The sequence below is a fragment of the Scyliorhinus canicula genome, chromosome 8 (assembly GCF_902713615.1).
Source record: "Scyliorhinus canicula chromosome 8, sScyCan1.1, whole genome shotgun sequence".
NCBI lineage: Eukaryota > Metazoa > Chordata > Chondrichthyes > Carcharhiniformes > Scyliorhinidae > Scyliorhinus > Scyliorhinus canicula.
In genome coordinates this window covers 4,571,366-4,582,438 of record NC_052153.1, presented here as the reverse complement: position 1 = coordinate 4,582,438, position 11,073 = coordinate 4,571,366, and the positions used below count along the sequence as shown (strand labels likewise).

Genomic DNA, 11,073 nt, shown 5'->3' with positions numbered 1-11,073 from the left:
ACACCTTCTGATGAAAATACATCACCCGAAACCTCCACTCTGCCCGTCCCTATTTCCAGGGAGGCTGCCTGACTCGCTGAGTATTCCCAGCAGGATTCCAGGATCTGATTTTGTGAGGTGGCAACATTTGTAGTTTGGTTTTGGAATCCGTTTCTCTGTCTCTGGGTTCAATAGGACAATCATTGATTGATTGATTGACAGACCTCTCCCAGGTCCGTTCCACTGACGGGTCCATTGATCTGTTGTTGAGGGTAAAGGAGAATCGAAGATTCTTTTATCCGCCGAGTTTTCCTTGAGGAACGATTTGGAATGGAAGAACACTGTATTCCCACACAGAGTAATTCCCACTCAACCCCTGTCAAAACACAGAGCAAAACGAAGTGAGCAAAACAAGTGTCAACTTTCATCCATTTTCTGCTTTTTTCCTTTCCAGAAACCTCTCTTTAATTTTACAGCGGCGAGATTCTGCCTCTCAGTGATGTGGAATTCAGCTAATCTGGGCGCTAGGAAAACGGACCTGGGTTTTAACAGCTCAAGATCAATATAGCGTCTGTTGTGGGAAGCTGCCCGCCCAGGAGACTTGCAGTGGAGATAAACCGTGCACTGTATCTTTTTTAGTGACTGTGTAACAATTAATGCCTGATTAATAATTACAGCTTCCTTATCACTCCTTCCCAGAGACTGTAAAACTCTTATCTGGGGAAAGCAGCTTGATGCAGCCCACCTCTCCACTCGGAATGGTAAATCAAACTCGACGCCTGACAATAGCTGCAGAACCATGTCGTTTACCCACACATTTTACACACCTTCACCACACTTCCCATTTCATTTCAAAGAATCCAGAAAAGGATTTGGGGGGGGGGGGGTGCTTAAACCCCCCCCCCCCCCCACTTCCACTGCAGTCAAGGGAGAGCTTGCCTTTAGCTAGCACTGACTGTGAACAAACGGGTGGGCAATCTTCAGCTAAAGCAAACATTTGTCTAAGCTCATTTGTCCTTTGCGAGTTGGGGGGCGGGGGGGGGGGGGGGGGTGGCAGGGGTGAGGGAGGGGAGTTTGGCCTTTGCAGTCAATTTATTGTGAGAATTGGACTACCTGCCACTCTGCTGTGAAGCTGCAAAAACAAAAAAATAATAACAATCACCTTGTGAGTGAGCGAAGTGATTGTGCTGACTGACTGGGCGACCAGTGTTTTAAGAACTCAGCCGGTAAGTACTGAGGAACCATGCAAGTTTGGTCCCTATTTTTAAAAAAAAATCAGATGACCCTCTGGATAACACTAAGCCCCCCAAAAACGTTCGATTTCAGTCTCCAGACCAATCCAGGCGCATCAATTAAAAGCGTCGCGCACATGAAGCAGTTTTGTTGTACATTGTACATCCTACTGGAGTACTGTGAGAGACGGTGGCTCCGGATTGCAGGTGCTGGACTTTTCACAACACAGAGTGCCATGAATAGTAAGGATTTTTGTTTTAAAACTCAAACCCACTGGGGCAGTTTTGCAACCGCTTGATAATCCCCGTAATCGGATTATGTAAATTCCTACTCGACAAAGTAAAATCCCAAAGCAGGTCTGTCACTTTCAAACAAAGCACTTGAGGGGGGGTGGGGTGGGTGGGAAATTAATAACTGCATAAATTAAAGGCAATGAAAGGGGCGCAGCTAATGATGAGAATGCTGATTTATTATATATATTTATATAAAATGCACCGACAAAAATCAACTGCATGATGTGTTAACTCTATTCCCAGCTCCTGTGTTAAACAGGAACAGTTTATTCCCCTGGAATGATTTTGACACACAGCAACATGGTATTTGCAAAGCTTTATTTTACACTGTAGATGTTGTCATGTTGCTCTTCTGCTTGCCGTTTATAAATCAGCGGCAGAATCGCTGGACAGGGCATCACAAAACACCCGTCTCTGCAAAGGTGCTGGAGGTTTTAAATTCCATCGTCAGGAAGGGCACATTGTTGGAGGCGCCCAGTTGACTGTGATGCGGATCGAGGTCTTCCTGAGAAGGGGGGGGGGGGGGGGGGGGGGGGGGGATAAACAATAAAATCTCTCTCTCTCTCCCCCAACTTTCCAGAGTGCTGGTAAATGTGCTGGAAGTGTTTTCTTCTCTGTCGTGGAAGGAACAAGGTGTCAAACTGGGAAAGGGGCTGAAGCATTGTGCTACTGGTCTCCAAGGAGATCGAAATAAATTCACTTGTACACAGAGTACTGACACATGTCAAACAAAGGAACAGCCACACTAGAAATGACAGGAGCCCCCTCCCTACCGAGGCTCAACCCCCTCCCGCCCTACCTCCAGGCTCCCCCCGCAAAGCCCCCACTGCAGAGTGCCTGGGCATCACTACCTCCGCTGCACACAGCACGGTGCAGACCATATTCCAGCTCCTGTGACAACTACATCACTGGCAGCCTGCACTTGACTCAATCAAACAGGTAATTAGAACCCATTGTGAGATTTGTTTGGCACGGGAATAAGATGACCTACTCCAGATAGGTGCACCGAAGGTAGGAATGTGCATGTTTTTTCACCAATGTACATATAGACAGCTGGAGCATACCTATCGGCAAACAACCTGGAGCTCCACATCATTTTCTCTACCTGTTTCCTATCGCTCAGGATTTCCTTTTCTGTCTTGTTCATTCCCTATTGATCAGATTCAGATTGGAATTCCTGCCCCAGGTGGTTCATTGATGGCTGGTTAGATTCTGTAAATGTGTGAGCGATTTTCAACCTCAATCTCTTCAATTGGAAAATGTTTTGAAGGTGGTCCAGGAACATTTAGGCTGTGCCGGCTCCCAGTTCTTGTGTCATGTGTCAGCTTTTAAATTTGGTACCTTGCACATGCAGCTTTCCATTCGGTTCCAGTTGCTTTGTAATGGCTGTAATTGGTGCTCAGATTAATCAGCCTGATTTTAGACCAGATAGTTTCAGACACTGGAACCAGGATTGGGAAGGGGTGTCCGCATTGTTCGAGACAACAGAGGCGGTGGGGACAGAACGACAAGTTGAGCATCTCTTCCTGATTTTACTGGAGGCTGTATAGGTGCTACCGCCCCCCCCCCCTCCCCAAGCCAATGTCAGATCAATAGAAATATCCGCCGTTGATTATTTTTGTCATCTTCCTGAGCTCCCAATCGAATGGCTCAGAAATCAACCATCTCAGAACAGATCCTGCATTCACTCAGAAATGTCGAACTGGTTTTTATTTAGAGCAAACGGTATATTGCATCGTTACTTTCCGCAAAATCTGCCTTGCGACTAATAAACGAAGGGGACGTGGGGACAGTAGGAGGCCATTCAGCCCCTCGAGTCTGTTCCAGCATTCAATCGGATCACAGTTGATCTGGATCTGAACTTCTTTCGGTCTGTGATCCTTAATCCTCCTCAAACCCCATCAATCTCACTTTTGATATTTCCAGTTGAGCCGAGGCCCTCAACAGCTTTGGGGGGGGGGGGGGGGGGGGGTGATGAGAGAGCTCCTCATTTCCATTACCCTCTGTGTGAACAAGTACCTCCCCCCCCCCCCCCCCCACCACCACCCCGAATATGGTCTAGCTCTAATTTTGAGGTTATGTCCCCCTTAATCTACGGTTTCTCTGTGCCAATTTTCCAAATAACTTAACCTTTTTGGCCCTGGTATCATTCTGCTGAATCTACACCGCATTGTCTCCAAAGTCAACATGTCCTTCCTGGGGTGTCGTGCACAGAAAGAGCCCAGTATTCCATGTAGGAATGCACATATTATTCAACCGCTGACATTCACCTTTCACGTTGCACAATTGTATATTCTGGCATCAGCACCAGTCTTTGAGCAGAAGTGACTTATTGAGGGTGTGGGGGAGAAATAGGGCATCAAAAATGAATCTGATGAGAATGGTTCACTGTGATAATCTGGGCAATGGCTGATGTTGCTATGTAACTCATACGTTTGGATGGTATAACTGCCAGGAAACTTTTGATTTAAAAAGCTCCCCCCCCCACCCCCCCCTTCATTTAACAAACCAACTCACCTGACTTGAAACCAAACAGTTACATGGAACATAGAACATACAGTGCAGAAGGAGGCCATTCGGCCCATTGAATCTGCACCAACCCACTTAAGCCCTCACTCCCACCCTATACCCGTAACCCAATAACCCCTCCTAACCTTTTTGGACACTAAGGGCAATTTATCATGACCAATCCACCTAACCTGCATGTCTTTGGACTGTGGGAGGAAACCAGAGCACCCGGAGGAAGCCCACGCAGACACGGGGAGAACGTGCAGACTCCGCACAGACAGTGATGCAGCGGGGAATTGAACCTGGGACAATGGTGCTGTGAAGCCACAGTGCTAACCACTTGCGCTACCGTGCTGCCCAAAGTTGTTTAACATTGAATCATGATGAAGTAGAAATAGGAAATGGCATCAACCTGAATGTTAAAAATGGTTCCTGAACACAATCCCCGCACTACAGTTAAAATAAATGACAGAATGGGTCTATATTGAATATTAGTGTCCATTACCCAAGTGATAGATCTTAATAAAAACCCACCTCAGCCAGCTCAATGCCCCAAGAAGACATTGGGAATCATGAACTGCCATTGGATTGGTCCACGATTAAGCCTCGCACAATCCTGCAGTGGTTTGCAAGGGAACCCGCCCTCTCTTCCCGCCCCATGGGAAACATTTACAGGCTGATTAGCAACCTGTTTGGCCAGATTATTGAATGCATCGTCTGTGGCCAGTCAAGTCCTGAGGTGGGACTTGAACCCCAGGGGTGGTGACGCTAACCCTGTGCCACAAGACCTCCCGGACATCCGGCTATTAAACAGTAATAAAAACAAGTTCACATTTAGACCCCGGTGAATATTGGTGTCCTGGCCAAGATTTATCCCTCCATCCACATCTATTCTGGCCATTGTTGTTGCTGTTTGTGGTGTTGTAAAAGTTATTGTGTTTCCTCCTTTCACTAAAGTGATTACACTCTGGGGGGAAAGAAACTTAATTGGCTGTAAAACACTCTGATTGATTGATATTTATTGTCACATGTACCGAAGTACAGTGATACATCCGGTGGTTATGAAAAGTACTAGAAAAGGTAAAAGCAAATTTTTTGTGACTTTGATTCTGGTCTTTTGCATCAATTACATTTTGAAACGATTCAGTGAATCAGGAGGAAATTTGGGGGTCCTGGTGCAGACACGATGGACCGTAACAATTCTGTGATTCTGAAACAAAACTTGGCAGAAGATACTGCTGCCAGATTTGTTTTACTCATTCCTGGGATGTGGCCACCAGAGACAAGACCAACACTTATTGCCCAGTCCCTCCAGAAGGAGCTGCAGTCCTTGTGGTCGAGGTACACCCCTGTTAGAGAGGGAGTTCCAGAGTCCTGACCCAGCCACAGTGAAGGAAAGACGATATATTTCCACCTCAGGGTGATGCGTAGAGGGTAACCTGCAGGTATTTCTGCGCCTCCTTCCCTTGTTCTTCTAGTTGGGGGGGGGGTCATGGGTTTGGAAGGTTTTGTGGACGGGGCTTTGCTGAGTTGCTGCACTGCATCTTGTAGCTAGATGGTATACACCTGGGCCACTGGGGAAGATGTGATTTTTAAGGTGGTGGATGAGGTGCTGATGAACTGGGCCGTTTTCTCCTAGATAGTGTCCAGTTTATTGTGTGTTGCTGGGGCCCCACTCAACCAGGCAAGTGGTGAATAATAACAGAAAATGCTGGATAAACTCTGGCAGTATCTGTGGAGAGAGAAACCGAGTTAACGTCTCCAGTTTTAATGATCCTTCTACAGGACTGGTGGACAGTTTTTCATCATACTCCTGACTTGTGCCTTGTAGATGTTGGACAGGCTTTGGGGAGTCAGGAGATGAGTTACTCTCCGCTGGATTCCCAGCCTCTGACCTACTCTTGTAGACACAGTATTCATATGGTTTCTTATTCTTGACTTATTTGTAAGAATAACTTTGTGTGGAATGTTACAGCTGCCGGCAGAGATGACCAAAAAGGTTTTTACCAACACCAGGGAGAGATGGAGGCAGCAAAATGTGAACAGCGCCTTTGCAGAGTTGAGAAAACTAGTCCCAACTCATCCCCCTGACAAGAAACTGAGCAAAAACGAAATCCTGCGCCTGGCGATGAAATACATTGACTTTCTGGTCAAGCTGCTTAAAGATCAAGGGATTGATCAGGGAAGGCCGGATTTGAGCAAAGCTGGGTCGTTTCCGGAGGGTACAGAGTGGTTGTCCCCGGGACAAAGGGTCCCGGTGGATGAGAGCAGCGTCCCATCACCAGCCTCTGGCTGTTCCAGCTGCCAGGAGGAGTGGGTGAGCCCTGGCCTCTCACCCGAGGAACATTCCTGCTCAGCTGATAGCACCGTGGCACCGCCCACTGCTATTTTATATCAATTTGCTCTGTTAAAAAAATTAAATGTTTTGTAGTCCGTTTCCCCTCACCCCCACCCCTCTCAGAGCACTAGTAAGTCCTCATGTGTAAGTGTGTGTGTGTGTTTAGATGTGTTAATTGACCCAGGTGAAAAAGACTGGTCACTAAATCCTTTATTTCTGCAACAAAATCAAGTGAACTGGAGGAAAAGTAATTCTGGTACCAGGAGATTGTAAACCTGAATTACGATCTGACACCATGTCCCAGCCAAAAGTGTTGATTAGACATTTGAGGACTTCCATTTAGTAAATGATTAAACTGAGCACGGCACAATTTAAATATTCCTTCTGTGAAACATTAATTGTCTCTAAACCCCATGGGGTGGATTTTCAACTTGCTACTCTCCAGTAACTGAGGCCAACGAGAGGAGGGGCTGGGGATGGGGGGTGACAACCTCTCGCCTTGGACAATGTTTGTGCAATCCATGGGGACCCGAGCAGGAAGTTGCCCGCATTTATTCGATAAAATAACCTCTGTCCATTTGTTTTTGCACAAGCTAGGGGCTCCGTGGCTTCTGGGACAATGGGAATATCAATCAATGTGCGAGAATATACTGCAAGATTGGCGCTCACCTGTAACAACTGTTACAGGCAACCCTCTTTAATAGTTGAGTGGTATCTGTGAGGGTGATCCCTGGGCAGACCTTGGTCATTGTTAATCTAAGTTCTAGCTCAGTCCCAGAGTCAGTGGGAGAGTCAGTTCCAAGAATACAGGAGGACGTAAAAAACAAAACTGTGGTAATAATGAGACTTGACTCAGCTTTTCTTGCATGGGTTGTGGGCCTCACTGGAAAGGCCATAATTTCTTGTCCATTCCCAATACGCTTGAACTCAGTGGCTTGCTCGGCCATTTCAGTGGGGCATTTAAGAGTCAACCGCATTTGTGTGGGTTTGGAGTCACATGTAGGCCAGACTGGGTAAGGGTGGCAGATTTCCTTCCCTAAAGGACATTGGTGAAATTAGATACGTTATGTGACAATCAATGATAGTCACCATGGTCATCATTACTAAGACTAGTTGAACTAAACTTAATTCAAATTCCCAGTGCCATGGTGGGATTTGAACCCTTGCCCCCAGTTCGCCAACATTGCCACGCTGCCAGTACTCTCCCGTTGAATGCCATGTTTGATGCATGCCGTGATTGTCTTTCTAATCGCCATAATGCCTAATTTTTATTCTTTCTGGTGATTAGAATCTGTAAAATAACGTCTCACAATATTTTAAAGGCACAAACATTAAATGAATTTATTTTTTTCCTGAGATTACTAATGTAAGGCTGTGATGCACTCCACAGAAGGGAGGAATGGGATCAAGTCAGTGCGCAAAGCTTTACAGAGACTGATCTTGTTCCCACGGGCTGGCTATCTGATCTGTGATTCTAATCACAATCAATTACACTTCTAAACCCTCAACAGGAAATTGTGTGTGAACATTGTTCCCAGAAGGTTTTAACACTTCCCCAATAACTCACACCATTTTTTCTGACCTAGCTAAATTAATTTAACTTATTCAATTAACTTAAAGTATATTAATATATTAATGGGAAAGGAAAATAAATGTTTTTTTGAACTAGCCAAAGAGTCTGCAAATGTATAAAATGCCTGTAGTTGATTTATTGAATGGACTAATAAAGATGATTATAAATTATAGTATGGAACAGGCACACAAACTGACTCAATTCTGAGTTCAATGTATTTATTATTAAATGTTTTAAAACCAATAACATTGTAGCCTCATGATTGGTGGTGTTTTGAAATGAATCTGTATTCTGTGTAATTTGCTAGAATATACTTGATCATCTGTATCCATTTAATAATAAATGTTGGAAATGCAAAAGGAAATAAAGAAAAGTGAGTCAACATGTCTGTTTCCCTTCAATTCATTTCTAACCTATTGCCATTGTCCATTTTCAGGGCTTCCCAAGTTACATTCCCATTCCCTAACTGAGTGAGAAAGTAGGCAACTTGTTCTCAGGAGTTAGCCGATGCTTCTCTTGATGTGGGCATGAGGATAAAGAAGAGATCAGTGCAGATTCATCAACTGGCCAATATCCTCGTCAATCTCAAGGAAATTGCCTGTTCTTCAGTTGAGTTTGGATGATTCTGCAGTCTCCCAGACAGTTGAGTTTGGAAGATGGTGGTGATCATTAGGTGGGGACTTTGCACATATATTTCTCAAACATTTCCAATATATCTTCCTTTCCATTTTCTTCAGAACTCTTCCCTGGCAGCTCAGTGGGGGTACCTGTTAAGTGGTGGAGCCACAATGCCCCCAATTCTGGTGCTCAGTCTGTATTGAGTTAGCTATTGTCAGCTGGAATTGCAGTAGGGGCTGTTCGAATAGCCCTCAGCATCCCGAATAAAGAAAATTAGCCAGTGTTCCTGCTCTGGATTGCAGTCACCCCCTTTGAAGTCACATAAGTGTGGTCTTTGGACAAGAACAGAATCAGCCCCAAGTGTGATGATGCTCCGGTTGTATAAACAACAGTCATACACTTTGTAATCACCATTTCCCAAAGATTGCGATGTAATGTAAATCTACCTTTAAGGAATGTATCTTAAATTGCTGCCTATCACCACCCACCATGGACAGGGATATGGGGATGGATTCTCCGTTTTGGAGACTAAGTCCCCACGCCGGCGTGAGAATGGTAGTCTTTTACGCCAGGAAAATTGGCGTCAAAACCCACCGATTCCCCGCCTTGCAGGGAGCCGTCGTACAGCTCGCAGCTCCAGCTGGCAATACGGCCCCCAGCACATCTGGGTCAGAAGCCTCGCATGCACCTGGCAGCAGCCTGCAGTGGCCCTCCGTGCTCCATGGCGGACTCAATCGCGGACCTGGACCGCCAAAGTAGTGCCCCGCATCGGCCAGTCGCGTGTCCCGGACTGCCCGCGCACACTGCCCCCAGTCCCGAATGATGCCCCCCCCCACCCGCCGATGGGCCCTCCCCCGACTGTAGCGGCCCCGGACTGAGTCTGCAGCCGCCATGCGCGGATCACGGACGGTGTGAGCACACGGAAACCACACTGTCGGGAATTCGGCCGGTCGGGGACGGAGAATAGCGGGGCGAGCCTCAGGCAATGGCCTGAGGCGGTGGATACTAGGCGTGGCCTACTCCTTGAGTACGGCGATTTTCAGGGGGCAGAGAATTGAAAAACCGGCGCCGCTGCCGGTTTTGCCGACAAAACGGATTCTCCACCGCGCCGCCAAACGCAATTTTGGTGTCGGGGAGCGGAGAATCCAGCCCATGATGTTTAATCCCATGACCTTGTAGGCAGAACACGTTAGCAGTCCTTCAGGCCAAACATGTCACCAGAGTCCTCCAGTCACTATTGCATGTATATAATCTTATCTCCAAATGAAAAAAACCTGCATTATTGTTCTAGACATCCTTGTCATATCTTTTGTGACAAACAGAAGAAGACAAAGACTCCCTCCAAGATCCACTTCCACTCTCTTGAGGCTGCTGGATTGCAGCTAGTTCTTTAGACCGACAGTAAAATCCTGTAGTTACAATAGACACTCAGCAACAAAGTGCACAGTCTTCACACAATAACAATCCGAAATGTCACAATACACCAACATGGCACACACTTTGAATGGATCCATCACTAGTATCAATCACTATGTACAACATGTAAAATCTCTTGCTCTCTGGAACATGTTTTAACTGAGACGAAACAGCACTGTAGCAGAGTTGTTAGCACTGTTGCTTCACAGCGCCAGGGTCCCAGGTTCGATTCCCCGCCTTGGGTCACTGCCTGTGCGGAGACTGTACTTTTTCCCCGTGTCTGCGTGGGTTTCCTCCGGGTGCTCCGGTTTCCTCCCACAAGTCCTGAAAGACGTGCTATTAGGTAATTTGGACATTCTGAATTCTCCCTCTGTGGACCCGAACAGGCGCCGGAATGTGGCGACGAGGGAATTTTCACAGTAACCTCGTTGGAGTGTGAATGTAAGCCTACTTGTGACACTCATAAAGATTATTATTATTAAGCTTGCTATCATCAACTGCAGACGTTTTCTGAGATTCTACAATTCTTTAACCATGGACGAGAGTATTGGCAATAACTATATTTTATGATACTGTCTAAAAGTAACATTTTAATGGTTCAAGCTGCTGATGGCATCGTTGGAGTCCCAGTGAAGTCATAGTGGAAGCAAATTTTTATCCTCAATGAGGGAGAGCCAATCATATATTGGAATGAACAATTTGTATTTCTGGAGCGCTTTTTGCAACCTCAGGGCTTTCTAAAGTGTTTAATTTTCCAATTAAGTATTTTGATGGGCAGTCCCTGTTGTAATGTTTCTTAAAAATTCATTCTTGGGATGTGGGTGCCACTGGCTGGGCCACCATCCCTAATTGCTATTTTAGGGGGGGTGCAGTTACAAGTCAACCACATCACTGGTGTCACAGGTATGTCAGACTGAGTAAGGACGGCAGACTTCCTTCCCTGAAGGACACAAGTTAAGTTTTCCCGGCAATTCATAATGGTTTCATGGTCATCATTAGACTTTTGATTCCAGATTTTTATTGAATTCAAATCTCACCATCTGCCCTGGTGGGATTTGAACCCAGGATCCCAGAGCATTACCCTGGGTCTCTGGTTTACTAGTCCAGTGACAATA

At 46.1% G+C, this 11,073-nt stretch overlaps 1 protein-coding gene across 5 annotated transcripts; it reads left to right on the top strand.

Moving 5' to 3' along the window:
• The first annotated feature begins 290 nt into the window (after positions 1 to 290).
• On the top strand, positions 291 to 8,306 carry LOC119970066 (T-cell acute lymphocytic leukemia protein 2-like). 5 transcript variants are annotated; one of them, XM_038804042.1, is made up of 2 exons: positions 291 to 740; positions 5,989 to 8,306. In XM_038804042.1, the coding sequence occupies exons 1-2, from the start codon at positions 714 to 716 to the stop codon at positions 6,442 to 6,444; spliced, it is 483 nt and encodes a 160-aa protein (XP_038659970.1). In that variant the 5' UTR covers positions 291 to 713; the 3' UTR covers positions 6,445 to 8,306. The 5 variants fall into 5 exon arrangements, with proteins under 5 accessions (XP_038659970.1, XP_038659974.1, XP_038659973.1 ...); XM_038804046.1 differs by lacking the exon at positions 291 to 740 and adding an exon at positions 1,119 to 1,205; XM_038804045.1 differs by lacking the exon at positions 291 to 740 and adding an exon at positions 1,291 to 1,454.
• The last annotated feature ends 2,767 nt before the right edge of the window (positions 8,307 to 11,073 follow it).